At 42.0% G+C, this 18,264-nt stretch overlaps 4 protein-coding genes across 4 annotated transcripts; 2 read left to right on the top strand and 2 right to left on the bottom strand.

Moving 5' to 3' along the window:
* Positions 1–3,353: 3,353 nt before the first annotated feature.
* rps25 (ribosomal protein S25) lies at positions 3,354–6,801 on the bottom strand. Its single transcript, XM_068707963.1, has 5 exons — positions 6,732–6,801; positions 6,055–6,144; positions 5,754–5,937; positions 3,508–3,663; positions 3,354–3,422 (listed from the first exon to the last, which is right to left on the bottom strand). Exons 1-4 carry the CDS (start codon positions 6,732–6,734, stop codon positions 3,512–3,514), a joined length of 429 nt encoding a protein of 142 aa, XP_068564064.1. The 5' UTR covers positions 6,735–6,801; the 3' UTR covers positions 3,354–3,422; positions 3,508–3,511.
* A 231-nt stretch (positions 6,802–7,032) lies between these two features.
* On the top strand, positions 7,033–8,954 carry trappc4 (trafficking protein particle complex subunit 4). The gene is made up of 5 exons (XM_068707953.1): positions 7,033–7,223; positions 7,417–7,591; positions 8,098–8,201; positions 8,399–8,525; positions 8,677–8,954. The coding sequence occupies exons 1-5, from the start codon at positions 7,049–7,051 to the stop codon at positions 8,753–8,755; spliced, it is 660 nt and encodes a 219-aa protein (XP_068564054.1). The 5' UTR covers positions 7,033–7,048; the 3' UTR covers positions 8,756–8,954.
* Positions 8,955–9,074: 120 nt separating this feature from the next.
* Positions 9,075–13,802, bottom strand: slc37a4a (solute carrier family 37 member 4a). Its single transcript, XM_068707941.1, has 9 exons — positions 13,624–13,802; positions 12,567–13,220; positions 11,967–12,199; positions 11,334–11,577; positions 10,832–10,990; positions 10,631–10,716; positions 10,072–10,185; positions 9,830–9,968; positions 9,075–9,651 (listed from the first exon to the last, which is right to left on the bottom strand). The coding sequence occupies exons 2-9, from the start codon at positions 12,712–12,714 to the stop codon at positions 9,485–9,487; spliced, it is 1,290 nt and encodes a 429-aa protein (XP_068564042.1). The 5' UTR covers positions 12,715–13,220; positions 13,624–13,802; the 3' UTR covers positions 9,075–9,484.
* A 554-nt stretch (positions 13,803–14,356) lies between these two features.
* Positions 14,357–18,218, top strand: cfap45 (cilia and flagella associated protein 45). Its single transcript, XM_068707928.1, has 12 exons — positions 14,357–14,553; positions 14,685–14,795; positions 15,161–15,225; positions 15,532–15,676; positions 15,789–15,959; positions 16,135–16,313; positions 16,539–16,668; positions 16,804–16,950; positions 17,138–17,251; positions 17,411–17,604; positions 17,709–17,933; positions 18,035–18,218. The coding sequence occupies exons 1-12, from the start codon at positions 14,548–14,550 to the stop codon at positions 18,099–18,101; spliced, it is 1,554 nt and encodes a 517-aa protein (XP_068564029.1). The 5' UTR covers positions 14,357–14,547; the 3' UTR covers positions 18,102–18,218.
* Positions 18,219–18,264: the final 46 nt, after the last annotated feature.

Raw genomic sequence — 18,264 nt, 5'->3', positions numbered from 1 at the left:
GAGGCAGTTGTTTGTCATGCATACCAGTGAGTCACTTTCTATTGCCCAACCCAAGGCTCGGTGCAGTCCAGTCTAATTTGAGACTTCAGTCATGGCTCTCAACATAAAGTTAAGCTGCTCTTTCAGATAGCTCCTCTGGGTGACAGGCAGCCGGGTGGGGGACCTTGAGGAGGGCAGTTAGTAAGTCAGAGTGGCAGGAGAGACAGGCAGCAAACACAATGTATTAATAGACAGGAGGGGGTGAAGGTTGCAGTTGTTGGAATTGGAATTGTTTCAGTCAAGCAAAATAAAGTGAATTCTCAGAACTTTCTGTATGTTTTTCAGGTAAACAAACCAATGATTCAAGGACATCCTTCAATATTACTAAAATAGATGTTTCATGCAGTTAAACGTTAACTGACACAAACAAACTAGCTCAGGGGATGTGTGGGGGACCAGCAGAGGCAAGAACATCGGCTTAGAACAATTTATTAAACTAAGATTAACACAAACAATGAAAAGAGTAAATCAGCCAAGAAAGCAGTGTGTGACGTGTGTGTTGTGAGACGGTGCAAAACAAACACGATGCAGAGTGGATGTCAACTGTAGGAAGGGAGAGAGTGAGCACGTGGACCAGCTTTCATAGTTTACGGGTCCAGGTGAGCCTCACATGTCAGACAACTGACTGCTGAGGTTGACCAGGACGTCCTCCAAGACAATGGGAGGGGCGTCGCATATCATACTCCTGACTCCTCATATTTCGTCATTTAACACCATGTGCGATGTAATGTAAATATCAGCATGTACACAGTTTGCATGGACACTCGCTTAACTGACGGAGTTCTCCAATGTTAAAGTCTATGGGAGGTTTTTTTTTTTTGCTATTAAGAGGACACTCACCCATCCCCAGGGACAGCTGCTTGATACGCCCGCCGATGATGACTTGGTCGACATTTATTGCTGGTGACAGGTTAAAGAGTCCTGAAGCTACATGATGATATTGCACACTGAAAAAAAGACACCGCTGAAAGAAAATGCATCTTAACCCCATGTGCTCAAGAACTGAAGCTGTAAAAAAAAAAACTGATTTAAACAAGAATTCCTACATATTTAAGGATTTTTTTTACCTTTTACTATTTTAACAATATGTCACATTAAAAAGCAGGTGTTTTTGGTAATTAGCTGATTAGACTTCTTCTTCTTCTTCTTTGGGCAGAGCTATTCTGTAAACCGGCATTTCTGCAGCAGAAATTGTCACTGTATTCCAAATCGCATTCCTTTTTGTTTTTACTTTAGTCAACCTTTGGTGTTGAAAAATGATGCAAACACGGAAGTGCCTACAGCTGCAGTTCCTCAAATGACCACCTGAGGCTGGCTCCAAAAGCGAGTCAATCCCCATCGACCCCCATGTTAGAATGTCACACTTTACAGCAGAAATAAACGTGTTTGCAGACTTTCTTTTGTCTCTATAGCTTATTTCCCTGTTCATAACTGTAGGGTGGTTGAATATTCATACAATTCACCTGTTTACATTTTATTAAGGCTTAAAGTTATGCATAATTAAGGGAACTTTGAGTGACAGGTGGCTGCAGAGCCAGGTTGCTAGCTGCTATGGAACAAAAAGATTTATTTGACTTGTCATACTGCATTATGAAAAGCACAGGTGTTACTGATATCAACGAGGTGCCGTTTTCTATTTAAGTGTCCATGTAATCCATGACAGTGTCACAGGACGGGCACACATGCAAGAAATTTACATTGGCTTATATTCTACTCCCGTTCACTTCCATTCTATGCAAGTAAAGGGGCGAATTTAACATTTGCTTCCTGTGGCAAAGCTAGTTCCATGTAAAGATGATTTTCTGAGCCAGCTTCATTGTGCATACACAGTTTAAAGGGTGAAACGGATACAGAGTGGCATTTGCCATCTGCTACATTACATGAGAATTTCTGTTTATTTATTTAGCAAAAAAATGTTTGTGCAAGGCTAATTTATTCTGTAATAAATCAAACACCACTAACAGATTAGGTCTTTCCTTCAATGGGCCACTTCCATGCAGAAGACACACCAAAGCCCAGAAAACAGACACTTATAAAGAATTTTGTTGTGTGACAATTGGTCTGACTAATAAAAAAAAATAAAAAAATCTACCAGTTTATCGTGAGACGTCAGCTCCAGTGAAAAAGCAGAAATGTTTGTGTTCTCACAGGCTGATGCTGGAGGAGCTGAGGAGAGGCGCATCTGTCAGCGGCTTGAATCCTGCAGTTTGTTTCGCTGTAGCTGCTCGAGGTAGTGCTGAGCGGTGACAAAGGGATGTCTGACCGCATCAATCACAAGACCCCCGTCTCTCTAATGCCATGAGCAAACATGCGACAGTAGGGATAGCTTCATTTCATGCCATCTCTTATCAATATCTCATAACCTCTCACTGCCTGTGGCTTTTAACAGACAAAATGGAAGACATAAATGATAAATCTCTTTCATCAAAAAAGACAATATCCATCTCGCACTGAAGTCAAGGTTAGTTGAGTGAAGACGTCTCCTTGAATTTGTTGGATGATGTTTGTACATGCAGCAGAATTGAGGACTGACTTTCATTAACAAGGACGCCGATGGTAACTGAAAGCTAAACACTAAATGAGGTGTGAATGTGTCTTAAATGCTCAGGAGTGTGAACTCCAATCCCCAGTGTGACGTTTGGAGCAGATTGCCTCAAACCAACCAGTTAAAAAAAATGTTCAGTGTCCACAAGAAAGCAGAGATGGAGGACACCGCTTTGTTTAAGTACAAAAGGTTATGACTTTTTATCACAGCTACACGTTTTAAAACAGACATTTAATTTATCCACAATAATAAAGCAATGTGCCTGTATTTTTAGAGGATGTTCTAAAATGTTACCGCGTTTGTCTGCACATAATAGCAACTTCGGTTTAAAGTCAGAATTTCACGATCATTTTTGTACGTGGGACAAGATAGATTACGATCACCCATCAGGCCACTGGTTATTTACCTTTAACTCACCCTAACTTGCATCATCAGACCAAGGACCAGTGCAAATACATGAAATATGACCTTATTTATACCAGGTGGACGGAGAAGAGTACCCACAGTACATCCATATGAATATGGAGAGTATGCACAAAGCTTTTCACAGAATGATCATTTCTGACTCAGAAGACCAATGGAACAACAAAATGGTGCCATCCAACTATTTCAAATATTTTGGTCCAGTCATTTTCCTGGTTGAAACATGATTCTACATAAATTATGAATTAACGGTGACCAACCAAAAATGAACACCTGGTTGGAAAAATGACCAAACTAGCAGTTAATCCAGTTAGTGAGACATGAACAGCAAACCATTACACGGATGTGATTTTGTCTTTACATTTTTTATTCACCTTTTATTACAAACAGCTCATCAGAGGAAACACAGGAGAACCTGCAAGACAAAAGGCTGCAGGTCAGTGGATGAAACTACAAACAAAGACAAGGAAAGAACTGCTACAGATCCATCGTTTGTTTACCTGATTATGCTTTCTCGGCTTTCTCTGCCTTCTCAGCTTTCTCAGCCTTCTCCGGTTTCTCTGGTGGTTTGTCTGCTGCTGCCTCCTCATCTCCACCCTTGGTGTTACGGGTGTAAATGAGCTGCGCTCTGTGTTTGGACACCAGTTTGATCATTCCTGGAAGACAAAACGGTACAAATTTATGTAATCTCTTTTTCATGCACACAACCATTTCATATGTTCCTTTATTTTAATTACCCTGCACAGCAACTCACTTGACCAGTTAACTCTTTCATCAGGTCGTTTCAAAAGCAAGTGTCTAAATGCTTTAGTCTATTGGAGTTAACAGACTCGTCTTTTATGCCATTTGAATACTTCTAACAAGCGATTTATGCGTTTCAGCTACACAGCTGATGTAGCCATTACATCTCAAACCAGTGTGACCATAGCCTTCAGAGACGACTGGAAAAACAACTCCTGCAGTTTAAGAACAATTTAATTTTGAGGTCCTGGCGGCCGATCGACCCGGTCACGGCTGTTTTCTGTCCTGGCCCCACAGTGGTGGAATGAACTTCCCACTGACGTCAGGACAGCAGAGTCGCTGCCCATCTTTCGGCGCAGGCTGAAAACGCACCTCTTCAGGAAGTGCTACCCTGAGCCTTCCACTCAGCACTTATTGTATTCATACTAGCTTGTTGCACTTATTGTATTCGTATTACTTATAGCACTAACTGTTTTTCTTGTTTCTGCACTGTACTTTGGCTCTGAGTTATGCTCTGCTTCATGCTCTTAGATGCTTGTATGTACTTATGACTTCTGGTGACTAGTAGTTCTTTTGATTACCAATGTTGAATGCACTTATTGTAAGTCGCTTTGGATAAAAGCGTCTGCTAAATGACTGTAATGTAATGTAATGTAATTTTGGCACCCTACAGAGAACGTTAAGTGTTACTGTAGCTTGCCTGAAAATGATGTTGCCTTGTGTAAGTAAGTAATACGCATTAATTTATCACAACAAAGCCGCAGAGTCGGTGAAAACTTTCATCCCACATGTACATGAATGCAGTTTAACTCTTTATGGTAACAGCTCTTGAGATGCGTAGATTTGTGCTTGTGAGACAATGTCACTAGAACGCAGCAGGTAACAATTCATTCAAAGTTCCTCCTTTAATGCATTTTGCAATGCTTCATTTAATTCCAACAGACAGCAAACCCTTCTGTTGTTACAGGTTTCATATAGAAAAGACACTGAACCAAGTACGTTCTACATCACTAAAATGTTTTGAAACAGCATTCACTGTTGTGCATCTTGCGATTTGTACTTTTATATATACACATCTTTTGAAGAGAAGAGTGAAGGGTTTCAAAAGAGATGACAAAAACAATGTTGCTGCTGTGATAAGTGACGTTAGCGGTAGACACGCTGCACATCACTCATGCAAATCACGGCCATTTGGGAACAAACGGAACAGCCACAGAAACACGTTAGCATGGATACGTAGAGTGAGAGCATTTATAAATGTTAAGACACCAACGAGCAGCGCTGATGACATGAGCTTAATGTTGCATCACAATAGTGTAGATGACAAAACATGTTACCATCTGCACCTCTGCATTAAAATGAAAAGAAATGTATTCTGGCAGATGAGATTACTCAAGAGGGTGAAGGAAGCTCAACTGTAATGTTCAACTTCTAATCGACTCGTCCAGGATCCACGTATTGAAGCTGACAAAACATACTTTGTGCAGACATTTAATTTCTCTGCTCCTATAAATAAAATTACATTTCCATTGAACAAAACTTTGACAAACTACTAAGCAAATTCTGTTAAAACTTCTGGGGAAAATTTGGAGACTTCAGCAGAAAAACTGCTGAAATGTTGCCATTAAATTCTTTAATAACTTGTGCAAAATGAGTTTTACTTTGCATAACCTTACATGATCTCATCACTCAGATGAGTAAGGAGCTTCAAGTTTTATTTATATGTGTGTGTGTGTGTGTGTGTGTGTGTGCGCAATAACTACGCTAAAAGTGTAGCTAATAAACGGTCACTCAAAACTGACCTGAACAGACTACACACAACCAGAAAATGTGTAGTATGGTGCAAACCACACCTTAAACACTCAATACCTATACTGCACATCAAGGCCATCTCTTAATGTGTTAAGTCTAAACTCAGATATATATTATTTGGAAGAAGATACTTCTTCTAATCCAGTGTGCACCAATGGGGGTTATGGGGCAGGAAAAAAACAAATAAATTCACCTTTAGCGAGCAGCTCCTGGAGAGCGTTCCTGGCCAGGGAGCCACGGATCTTCAGCCTCTCGGACACAACAGCCGGGGTGATGAGCTTGTAGTTGGGGACTTCTTTGTACAACTTTTCGTAGGTTGCCTTGTCGAAGAGTACCAGGTTGTTGAGCTTATCCCTAACCTTTCCCTTGGACCACTTCTGCTCAAATCAAAAAACATTGTTTCTTGGATTAGGAAAGCTCTGCAGTATGCCTGATCAGAAACTATTAAACATCACATGTAAAGTGATGATTCTAGATGATTAACCACTACATACCTTCTTCTTGGCTTTGCCTCCGGACTTGTTGACTGGGTCCTTGTCCTTTTTGGACTTCCCAGCGTCCTTCTTCTTGTCCTGCTTGGGAGGCTAAAGACAGAGGACGACAAGTTGTAACCCTTCCAACCGTCTCACACTGAGGCTAACGTTACACGTGGGCCATGTCAGGTTTAACGGCGGTGTCTTCAAATACAATGATGCTTATGATGGAAAAAAATGCTCCATTGATTGACGGACCCAGAAGCCCGAGGCTAACGCTACTGGACGGCATGCGATGGCCTTGCCTCAGACCTCAGAAAACGCTCAAAACTCGCTATTTGCATTGATTATTCTCATTGTTATAATAGACGACATTGTAGTCGTTCATTGTTGGCGACCAGAGGGTGAATTATATTTACGTAATAGTAATTTAAGGGGGATTATAAGTGACAGGTAATATTATTTACCCAGTTTAACATGAAAGCATGGAGGACTTAGCACGCTAGCTAACAAGCTAGCCAGCCGCTAAATGAGTCAAATGTAACCCGTTAATCCTTCATCTACACACTCCGGTTATAATATAGGAACGCACAATGCAGTCGCCAGATCATCCGAATAACTACAACTCGACATTAGTGACTGAAAGGTGGAACATTTTTTTAATTTGTTTCGACAAAACGTGTAATAACTGTCCTCACCATGTTTCCTCGTCAAGATGTCGGAGCGAAAGGAAGTCTACCCGTGCAAGTGCCCCTTAGACAACCCGTGTATGCGGAAATGGAATAGGGAGTTATGGGAAATTGAGTTTTATTGTTTTTTTTTAATTGTGTTTGGCTCACCGAATTGCTCAGTTTTACCCATAGACTCTATAGTTATACCGGCAGTTTTGAGTTGAATACGAAGATAAAAGTAATTAAAAAAACAAACGTTATTTTTATTTTTATTTTTTTGCTGCGCTGTCACACTTTCACGGTCACGTGACACGTGTCAGCTGGGCAAGACGGACGTTGCAAAAATGGTGATCTTCAGTGTGTATGTGGTGAACAAGGCTGGAGGTTTAATTTACCAATATGATAACTACGTCCCGAGAGCGGAGGCCGAGAAGACTTTCAGCTACCCGTTAGATTTAGTGCTGAAGCACCACGATGAAAAGGTCGTCGTGTCGTTCGGACAGCGGGACGGAATCAGAGGTAACGTTTTGGACTGTAACGTTAGCTCGTTTTACTAGCAGCAGGGAGTTTACTCAAGACCTAAACAAATCAAGTAAATGTACTAATACATGGACGATTCATATATTCCAAGTGCTTCATTAGAGCATGTTATTTAGTTGATCTTTGACACTATTTATCTGAAACTTTAAGTGCGCGTGTTGTCATTCTCCAGTGGGCCACGCAGTGCTGTCCATCAACGGAGTCGATGTGGTGGGCAAGAACACAGCAGACGGGAAGGACACCCTTGAATATTTAAATGATCCTGCAAATTACCCGGTGTCTATTCGCTTTGGTCGGGCACGCCTGAGCTCCAACGAGAAGCTGATGCTGGCATCCATGTTCCACTCGTAAGTCAAGAGGCCTCAGGGTCTGATGTGTTTCTAACTAGGGACACCCGAGATCCATCTTATTCTACACTGATACAAAGTATGCCAATGCTGAGCTCAATCAAATCCAGTGATGTTTGTTCCCCAAAGATTAGGATCATTCATGTGTTTCTACAGTAACAGGAGGATGTAACTACAGCTCATATAATATATATATATATATATATATATATATATATATATATATATATATATATATATATATATATATATATATATATATAGACGTTCATACACCAACATCATTTTTAGGCCTGTGCAAGTTTAAATTAAGGAAAAAGGTTCCACTTATTTGACTTACTGCATCTCTTCACCAAACCACTTCACCTCTGTTTAGCTCCATGCTTAAACCTACTACTGGACTCACAGTCCAGTTCTTTTAATAATTGTAATTTTGGCACCAATCAGTATCTGTGGCTCCCTGTCTCAAGCATTAAAACCTCGTATCTTTGTGTTTTGTCCCCCAGGTTGTTTGCTATAGGTTCACAGCTGTCTCCTGACGTTGGCAGTTCAGGGATTGAGATGCTAGAAACGGATGTTTTCAAACTCCACTGCTTCCAGACTCTCACAGGTCAGTAGCGTGTTGCTGTAGGTGAAACAAGGACCCCGTGCAATGATTTTTATGTTGTCAGCCATGAGCAACTATCAGTGGAAGAAAGCAGACAGTGATATTAAGTTTAATTTTTTTTAAAAACAACCCACTCGGTATCCTCTCATTATTTTAAACTGATGTCCTTCTTATTGCTTGTGTCACCGCTGTTCTTTCAGGGATAAAGTTCATCGTGCTGGCGGATCCTCGGCAATCCGGTATCGATGCGCTATTGAGGAAGATTTATGAGATCTATTCAGATTTTGCACTGAAGAACCCGTTTTATTCTCTGGAAATGCCAATCAGGTAAATACGAGAGAATCAGGATGCTGTTGCTTTCCAGTAGTTGGTAGCAGTCGTTGGTACTTGTTACGTTTCAGATTACATATAAAGTGTCCACACTCACACATCCAATTGCTTGCGTCCTCTGATGTCACTGTACATGTTTGGGTTTCAGGTGTGAACTCTTTGACCAGAATCTGAAGGGTGCACTGGAGATCGCAGAGAAAGCTGGCAACTTTGGAGCCGGATCGTGAACCAGAGAAGACTAGACAGAATGTGATATGATATCTGACCACAACAGACTCACTGACTTCACATGAAGGTGGTTAAAAAGGGAAAAAACAAATGAATTTTCTTTGTTTCTTTTTCCAAGTTGGTATCGGACTGTCAGTCAACACATTGTAAATACACTGTTTTGTAAATACTTGAAGATGAATTACATACTGTTTCACATATTTGTTTTTGGCTGCATATATATGGACTTAATGAGTGATTTATCTGTAGTATGCTGAGCATTGAGCATAAACTATGAAACCTAACAACAAAGTATCATTTATTCAAGACCACACATTTAGTTTTCTATAAAAAAAAGATGTTTAATTCTTGTAATTCCGTTCATGATTCAATATTACAAAGTAGTTTTATTTAAAAACAGATATTGTATAACATACCAGTTTAAACCAGGTAAAAGTGTCTTAAAGAGAGGAAACCTTTCTCTAGATGTGTTTTTGCCACATTCCATTATATGGCAAACATAATGTGCAGTCATTTACATTTAGTTATTGATCTCATAAGTGTTAATACTGTAGAAAAGCACCTTTCAAACTTTTCTTTTTTTCAAGAAAAGGCACTCGACATCTCAGGGCTTAATTCATGTACTATGGTTAAAAAAAAGAAATCAAGTTAGGAAAATATTCAAATACATTGATGGCTTAAGGTATCCAGTTTTCATCTGGGTGCAAAAGATGAGGTGTAAAGATGTTTTAGTCGGCCTTCTTGGACACGTGACCCATCTTGGTGCGGATGTTGCGCAGTAGGAAGAATCCAACCGTGGTGATGCCACAGGCGATCTCTGCTACCCAGAAGGCCATTTCCCAGCCGTGGTGCTTGGCAATGGTGCTGAATGGAAGTCCAGACAGGAAGCCACCAACTGAGGAGAAGACAAGTTTACTCCCAAGGATTAGAGAATTTAAAAAAGTATATCTTACAATATATAAACTAAACCAAGTAAACGGTATCACTGAGGAACTATTTGTATAGTATTATTAGTGTTACGGCAGTTCGTAACGGCTGTATGTCAGGCTCCATATGTGCACTACTCAACTTACCGTTAGCCATGAGGGCAACAATGGCATGTGATGTCCCACAGTAGTTGGAGGGGGCGCTCTCATTGGCTATAACTCCGAATAACGCTATTGGTCCATAAGACGAGAACCCGAAAGCAGCACCCAAGCAGAGTATCCACACCTGAACGTACAAATGAGAGGCAGTGACATTATGTTTACACGCATTTAAGAATCTCTTCATTATTAACTTTTGTCGAATGGGATGTCAGTGTTCGAACCGATACCTTTGAGCTGTCAGGAGTAACTGTGACTCTGAACAGGAACATGGACACCGACATTCCAACCATCATGCAGATCAGGATGAAATGGCGAGGATTGCCATAGTGTCTCGTGCCTTGCTGTTCAAAATAAGGAAATAAATAATAGTTATCATGGTTTCTTTTGTTGCTAAATTCCATTTTCATTCAATCATAAAATGGAGACCAAAAATCAGAGACAATGTATTGTCATTTATGGGGCTGTGATACATCTGAGACTTGGAATGTGCAAATAAGTGTGATTCACAGACACGGTCCTCCGTACACTACCTCCATGGAAGTTCTGCTGAAAACAAAAACCACCACTTTCACCATTGTCTTTCCTTGCAGAGACTACATGGGTAAAGTTAGTAGTGGTGCAAATACCTGAATGAACCCCTTAGGGCAGTAAGTGTACTTATAGAATACCCACATCATTTCCTAAATTAAAAACAAACAGCCATATTGTGGGAAACAGTTATAATCAATACTTTTCTCATATGACAAGTATTTAAAAATGATTCATGTGTACTATGTGCAAACTCACTTTGGCCACCGCCTTGTCGGAAAAGTAACCTGCTGCGAGACTGCCCAACAGGCCTCCAACCTCCAGCGCACTCATGTATGAGCTACCTATGAAGAAGAAATATAGTGATTCACAAGGAATAATATAATCTGACCAAACTGAATTCAAAGCATTATTTCCCAACATAAGCTGGAGATGTCTACTCTACGCTCTCTTCCGTACCCATAAGTGTAGACTGGCCCTTATCCTGAATGAGAAATAGCTGGCCCCAGTCGGTGCAGGCTGTCTTCACCCCGAACACCACCAGGTAGGACACGGACAGCAGCCACAGGTAGGGCGACAGCAGGAACTCGGACAGGGTGCTTTCATCACTGGAGGATCCTGAACAGGAAGCAGGCAGCAGACAGAGTATTATTATTCACTGAAGGACCTCTGCTTCTGATCACATTAATGCATGAAACATTGCCTCTTTCTCACATTGCCTGTGTACAAATGACATGAGAGGGGCACACTGGGTACAGAGTCCACAGAGTCACCGACCTTTAGTCACAACATAAGAGGCACATGATGTGAGAAAACACACACACACACACATCTGGACAATGCACCGCTACATATTAAGTATAAGTACTGCCTGTGTTAAAATGAATAGACTGTGCCTTATTCAGGGAGGTAATGGCAAAAAAAAAAAAAAGTCATTTTGAATCATTCAGTAAAGCCTCACCTCCTTTGCTCTTCTTGGCTGCTGCCTCTATGTTGGGCAGCCCCACGTCCTTCGGCTCATTCTTGATGAGCAGCAGACAGAAAAAGGAGGCCGCCACACAAATCATTCCAGATACGAACAGTATCGACCTCCAGCTGTAACTCTGGGTCAGCACTGTGGCGATAATGGGGCCCACGCTGCCAGCCAGATTCATGCTGCAGGAGAGAATGGCCCACCATGTCCCAAACTGAGAAGGCTCAAACCACTGACAGCAGAAGAGAGGAAATAATGACATGGAGTCATGACAGAGTTGACAGGAAGTGACATTATCTTGCCTTTGATATACAGGAGGGATGAAATAATTGAACCGGTGCAATCTTCTGAATTGACAGCAGGTAATAACATGTGTGACGGTCATTTGACAGATGCCAAATTGCATGATGGCGACGAATCGGTGAGGTCAAACAAGGGAAGGAGGAGCTTTTCACTCATACTGTACTGTGCATACATTAGAATACTGGTTCCACCTACAGGCTTACATGCATTGCAAAGGAACACTCAAACTGTATTGAGGTAAAGCTAACTATTGTTTCATTACAAAGATAGAAACATATTGAATCGGATGTCTATATTTAGGGTTTGATGCTGAGGCACCTTGCGCAGCACCCTGCCACAGGGAGGCCAGCCGAGGCCCTGGCCCAGGCCGTTGAGGAACCACAGGGCAGAGAAGACAGCGACAGTGGAGGACCAGGAGAAGACCACGTTGATGCCTCCCACCATGCACAGGCCAATGGAGAAGAGCCATCGGGCGCTGATCTGGTCCGAAAGCACGCCACTGATGAACTTACTGATAGCGTAGGCCAAAGACTGACTGCTGGTGATCATGCCTAAACAAAGGAAGGGCAGTAGGAGAGAAGTTTACACATTGCAGATAAAAAATGTAAAAAGCAAGATGGTCTGGTCCTAAATATTTCTGACATACAGTTCTCTGCAACAGTCTACCAAGAAACATGAATGAAATATAGTGTGTGAGGATAAGTCAATGTAACAGCATGTATGGAAGTTAGTCAGGGTTGCTTAGGATGTTTCATCCATCTTTAGATTTTTACAATTCCAATGTTTTAAAAAGACTTTCATGAAAAATGCTACCTCACTATAACAGCGTTAATTGTGACTTATATTCCTTTGTATGTAGACAATGAGCCAAGCGCAACAATCAGGCATGAAGTCGATGATAAATCAAGAGTCTCATACCCAGGTCATCCTTATCCAGCTCAATTTCCTGCATGAGTGACGGCATCACAAAGGAGAAAGTCTTTCTGTTAAAGTAGTACAGCGTGTAGCCCACAAACATGGCCATAAATATAGTGCCTCGGTAGTATCCATAACCTGCTGTAGCCATGGCTGCAGATTTAGTCCAATAAAAATGGTAAAAACTGGGAGAAGAGAGGACCAATCCAGCAAAAATAGGAGCAAGCTCCTGTCGTTTGACAGACTTCTTGACAGTGAACTTTGCTACAGGATCCACCGAATAGACTCAGCTGCTTACAAGTGGAGATGTGCTCGCAATCAGCGAGAGAGGTTAATGGTCAACTTTTCTGACCCGGAGCTGATTTAATCTGGGTTGTTACCATCCGCCGCAGGCCAGCCAGAGGGATTGGAGAAAGAAATCAATCAGTTTGTGATCTGTTCTTTTCTTTAGGCTCCTATTTACAAAAAAAAGTGTCCTTCTACTTGAACAATGACCCAATGACCCAACAATGATGTTGTTGTTTCTCCATCTGAGGGTGTTATGGAAGGAGTCCTCATAGCGATTTGGTTAATGATTTACTGTGGGGTCCAATAGTCACAGCAGACCAGGGGGAGGCTCCTCTGCGAGTGAGGGGATGATCCTCAACAGCAAAAGACCTGTCCGACACAAACAGTGGGTTCAAAATGTTTAGAAAGATGCATCAGAGAGATACAAAGTCAACGAGGGTTGTAGGCAAGTCACTGTGAAGAAAACATGAAATATAACTGTAAAAATGCTTGTCTATCCAAATCAAGTTCAAGTAAAACTGCATAATCATCCATACTTTACTGCAGGTAGGTAGTGTGTAAAATGTGACGTATGCGCATTTTACCAAACCAGTCTTTAGTGTAATTAAACAACTCTCTATCCTCTTCACTGTGTAGAGTACACTGAATACACGTTGACAGTGGTGTTAATCTATGGAGATTATCATGCTGAACAAGCCGTTTAAGTGTCATAATAGTGTAATTGCTACAGAATTTATTTTCTGCAATAATCGAAAATGCAATAGAAAAATACCATTGATTTGTGTTGGGAGGGAACCGGTGCGATGCTAACTTCCGGGGTTGGTGAGGTGGCCTAGAATAGTAAAATATTTGTTTTAATTCTCTTTAAGAGGCTCCTTTTTTAAAGGGCTCTGGGCCCATACACACCCGGTGGGTTATAAAACCCACCAAGAGAGGGTCTACAACGATGCTGGCATGTACAACTTTCTACTACTTTACATCATGACAACGTGCAACGCCGTTCTATGTCCGTCATGGAACACGCTCCGCACAAATGGTTCCATGCGACTACCCGTAGGATTTTTAATTTATTTAATTTTGTATATTTATTCGTAGACTGCTGAGACTAAGATAGACATTTAATATTGTCACACATACGTTCACAACTTAAAGGTGACATTGTTTTAGGATCAAATCTACCCTCGTCTAGTCCAGAAAACGATAGATGTGTTCATTTGATTGTAAATTGTAAACATTTTGTTTTTTAACCCCCATCAGCAGCAATAACCCCATAATTTATATCTTCAACTGTGCAATACTGATTATTATATCATGTAACGCAATAATTCAACTGTAAACAATACTTCTGGTTTACTCTGTCATAACGCTGCAATTATTTATACTGCGCATTTAAATAATTCTTAGTTTAGCTATTCTTATTCATTTATATTATTCTTGCATGTTTGTAAATATTTAGTTTCACGCAGGAAGTGTGGCCCTCGTATTTATTCCCATGGCAACAAACAAACATGAGCCACATTTTCAACTGGTGTCGCGAAGTCGTCGTGTTTATGAATAAGATAGCATAATTTAAATCACTTATCATCAGTCTATTGTCAGGAATTTGTTAACAACAAATTAGTAACGTTCGCATTTAGCCAACGTTTCCCGTTATTGTTCATTCTCCGTTGAACCAGGACACAAATAACCGGGGACCATGCAGGTGAGTTTAAGCTTAAAATAAGAAGCAAATGTCACTTTCCAAAGGCGTCTTTATTTAGGAGATCTGTTTTGCAATAATAGGGAACGGTTATGTATGAACACAATGTGGTAATAATGTTTGTATCCCGGTAGAGACGGGCATCCAGCTCCACGAAGTCAAGGAACAGCTCTCACACGCGCCGCTACCGCAAGCTGGCTCCCACCTCTCGGGTGGATGAAACCCTGTTTGGGAGCCCAAACCCGGTGAGTGAGCGTGGTGCATGTTGTAGCCCACCATAGACAATGGCATTGCTGCTAACGTTAAGTGTTTATCCTAATGTTGCTATGATCTCAGGATCATAACATCAGTTTATGTAACTAATGCTCATTTTGAACACCTGCTACTGAGTGTAATGTGCTGCAAGCAGGGTCCGAAATTGATTGTTTTCCCCCCTCACCTGCCACTGTGGGTCACTGGACGTTTCTGCAGGACATTCAAGTTTTTGTCTGCCTCTTCTGAAATCTATGTAGAAGGCTTTAGAAGTCAGTGGTACCAGATATGGAAGAAATCATATAAACTTAATCCCTGACTTTTGATCATTCATATCCCTGATATTTGTCATTATCAGTCCAGGAAGAACAAAGAGGGAGATACTATTCAAATAATCACCAGAGACCTCATTCGCAATCTCAGGTAGGCTAACACTCACTGATTAACTGCAAACTCTCTCAGTTTGCCTGTGGCGGTATCAAACCAGTACTCCTACGAAAAGCATAATTCACTCTTAAAAGATGAAGATGAAGTAGTTAAATTTAAATTAAAAATAATATCACGGACATTTAAAAAGGTGGGCACTATGCTGAGCAAGTAATGTATACTTTCTAATCAAACCCTATAATTCAGAGCTATTGTATAGAGATAACAAATGATTCAGTGACTATGCAGTATACTGAAACCCAAAAAGCACATATAACAAACCACCACCTGTCGTTGTTCCAGGATCCCATCAAAGGATCCTTCAGGGGGTTCTCTCATTCTGCCATCAGCTGAGTTTCAGCGGATCACCTCAACATCCCAAATTCTCACCAAGGAGGAGAGGGACGCCCGGAGGGAGGCTTATCAGAGAAAGAAAGAGGAGGAAATTGTAGGAAACATGAAAAACCGGCAATCAATATTGTTCTTTAACTTGTAGATGGACAATAAGCCCTTTACAAAAAATGTTATTTGATTATTTTTATTATAATTTTTTCGTCCAGAGAGCTGCAGAGGAAACGAAGCGTCGAATCAATGAGGCAGACCTCTCACAGGATGAGAATCAGGCACCGACCGAGCTGGAGCTAGAGGCCCGGGACCGAGCGCAGTGCCTGTTGGAGCGGGCCAACGCCTTGAGGATGGAGGAAGAGGAGGAGATCAGAAAGCTCAACATGGTAGGAGGCAGCTGTAGACGTGAAAGTGGACCCGTCAGTCATTGTCAGTGCTGCTGATTATTCCTATCAATGTCATCAATACTTCTGTGTGTGTGTGTGTGTGTGTGTGTGTGTGTGTGTGTGTGTGTGTGTGTGTGTGTGTGTGTGTGTGTGTGTGTGTGTGTGTTACCCTCAGCTGATCCTGGCCGCTCAATGTCAAGCCACACGTGACGCCCAGATCGATGAGAAGAAACAGATCCAGGCAGAGCTGTCAGAGGACGAGAAGCGCCTGGATGCCATGATGGAAGTGGAACGCCGCAAGGCCTTGGAGACCGTGGAGCAGATTGATGAGCTGCGCAGACAGCAGAGGATCGGGTGAGGAGAAACACAGACAAAATCCTTCATGGATTGATATATTGATTAAAAAAAACGACCCTTTTACCACACTGTAGTGATGCAAAAAAAAAAAGGTCTGCTTTTAATTCCCTTGACCAACGCAAACCACCCACATCCTTTTAATAAGCTTTTTGTATTCCGCAGTAAAGGCAAAGGGCTTTAGTGCAGTTGTCATGCGTTTGTTATGCCTGTGTTGTATCCCAGGGGAATGCAGAACATTTGCGACCAGATCCAGCAACATCTAATTGAGAAGCAAATGCAAGACGAGATGAGAGAGCAGGAGAAAGAGCAGACGCGAGAGAAACAGGAGAAAATGAACCTGGAAGACCTCAAGGTGCAGCCACAGCCCGTGCAGAGACAACACCAAACACAAGCGCCTGAAAAGAGAGCATTCACAGTCAAATACATGCTGTGGACAGTACACTTGCACTGGAGTCAGTTTCTTCTCTGACTGGTTGTCTTCTTCCAGGCCATGGAGAAGAAGAGGGAGGAGCAGCAGCGTCTGCAGGAAGAGATCATGCGCATTAACACGGAGACCATGCGGGCCAAGGAGCGGAGCAGAGAGGAGGAGAAGCTGGCTGACACGAGGAATATGGAATACATGCGAAACAAAATGGTTAGAAGAAAGGCGACTTACCTCCATAGATGGAGATTATCACTGATCTCCAGCGACCAGCAGAAAATACAAAGAGACAAACTGTAATACACGGACAGTTTATACCCATTAAGTTCATCTTTGATTTATTCTGTCTTTTAAAATATAGTTTTCTTTTTCACATATTGACTTTGTATGACCTCTGCAGGAGCGAGAGGCAGAATATGAGGCAGAGCAGAGACGTATGAAGAAGGAGAAGGAGTTGGAGATTGCCAGGCTGAGGGCCCGGCAAGAAAAGGCAAAAGACTACAAGTCAGAGCAGGTCAGCAATATAAAACAAGCAGCTGACCACTGCCACAGAGGTGGTACCTGCTGAACATCATCCTATAGACAGATTATTAAAGACACTTACCTTCCATATAGAATCATTGGACTCTAAACCATTCGGTATGTTAACATGTTGTGTCTGTGCATTTGGAAGGATGAGCTCCGTGCTAAAAGGAACCAACTAAGCACAGAGAAGGAATGGAGGAGGAAAGAGAAGGAGCTCAGGGCAAAGAAAGAGCAGGAGAAAGCGATGCTGAGGGCGGCTCGCACGGAGCAGATTCACTGCAAAGAGCACCTCCTGGCCATCGAGGTTGGCCGGGAGAAGGCAGAGATTGAGAGGCTGCTGAAGTAAGAAACTCAATTTGAATTACCTTAAGATCCTGAGTAAAAGTAGAATGCCTGCTTACAACCTGCAGTAGGATGCGGTTCACCTTCCACCTTTCTCCCCACAGGGCACAACAGGAAGCGGACATCAAACAGAAGGAGGAAGCGGAGAAGCAGCAGCAGAAAGCACGCCGTCACGCAGACGCCATCCAAAATCAGGTGAAGGAACAAGTACTGTCAGCCGTGGCTCAGCGCAAAGAGATCTTTAAGGAGGCCAATCAGTTCGTGGAGGTGGCCCGGCAGAGGCGTGTGCGCCTCGATGAGATCAAAGAGAAGAAGCTGAAGGAGCTCAAGTGAGTACGGGTGGGTCAACGGGTCTTTTTTCGTGGCTGATATTTTTCGACACGACCGTCTTTAAGCTGAATAAACCTGACATGTGTTTGTCAATGCACAGGGCTACAGGGCTCTCTGAAAAATACTGCAGCGAAGTGGAAAGGAAGGCCCGGGCCTGTGCACTCTGATTCACTGGGTCTCATTTAAGCAGAAGAACATCTTTCAAGTACGAATGTGACTAAAGCATTTATAAGAGTGCGCCAATAAAAGGTTTCTATTACACTTTAATGGCTTTATAGTCTTTTGATCATTGGTATGTACACATTTTTGAAGTTGATGCGAATACATGTT

Source organism: Cebidichthys violaceus, unplaced genomic scaffold (genome assembly GCF_023349555.1).
Source record: "Cebidichthys violaceus isolate CVI_PGR_0920_01 unplaced genomic scaffold, fCebVio1.0.p SCAF_1, whole genome shotgun sequence".
Taxonomy (NCBI): domain Eukaryota; kingdom Metazoa; phylum Chordata; class Actinopteri; order Perciformes; family Stichaeidae; genus Cebidichthys; species Cebidichthys violaceus.
The sequence above is the reverse complement of the archived record's forward strand: the minus strand, read 5'-3'. Positions and strand labels throughout refer to the sequence as shown.

What these genes read in the sequence shown, in the direction of transcription:
- rps25 (XM_068707963.1), bottom strand. An exon ending in GAGGCAAAGCCAAGAAGAAG is followed by an intron (nt 5,938 to 6,054) that starts GTATGTAGTGGT and finishes TGATTTGAGCAG; the next exon opens with AAGTGGTCCAAGGGAAAGGT. An exon ending in CCAGGAGCTGCTCGCTAAAG is followed by an intron (nt 3,664 to 5,753) that starts GTGAATTTATTT and finishes TTTGTCTTCCAG; the next exon opens with GAATGATCAAACTGGTGTCC.
- trappc4 (XM_068707953.1), top strand. Translation starts at nt 7,049, where the DNA reads ATGGTGATCTTCAGTGTGTATGTGGTGAACAAGGCTGGAGGTTTAATT. An exon ending in CTGGCATCCATGTTCCACTC is followed by an intron (nt 7,592 to 8,097) that starts GTAAGTCAAGAG and finishes TTTGTCCCCCAG; the next exon opens with GTTGTTTGCTATAGGTTCAC. An exon ending in TCTCTGGAAATGCCAATCAG is followed by an intron (nt 8,526 to 8,676) that starts GTAAATACGAGA and finishes TTTGGGTTTCAG; the next exon opens with GTGTGAACTCTTTGACCAGA.
- slc37a4a (XM_068707941.1), bottom strand. Translation starts at nt 12,714, where the DNA reads ATGGCTACAGCAGGTTATGGATACTACCGAGGCACTATATTTATGGCC. An exon ending in TTACTCCTGACAGCTCAAAG is followed by an intron (nt 9,969 to 10,071) that starts GTATCGGTTCGA and finishes TTGTACGTTCAG; the next exon opens with GTGTGGATACTCTGCTTGGG. An exon ending in TGTTGCCCTCATGGCTAACG is followed by an intron (nt 9,652 to 9,829) that starts GTAAGTTGAGTA and finishes TCTTCTCCTCAG; the next exon opens with TTGGTGGCTTCCTGTCTGGA.
- cfap45 (XM_068707928.1), top strand. An exon ending in AGATCAGAAAGCTCAACATG is followed by an intron (nt 15,960 to 16,134) that starts GTAGGAGGCAGC and finishes TGTTACCCTCAG; the next exon opens with CTGATCCTGGCCGCTCAATG. An exon ending in CGCAGACAGCAGAGGATCGG is followed by an intron (nt 16,314 to 16,538) that starts GTGAGGAGAAAC and finishes GTTGTATCCCAG; the next exon opens with GGGAATGCAGAACATTTGCG.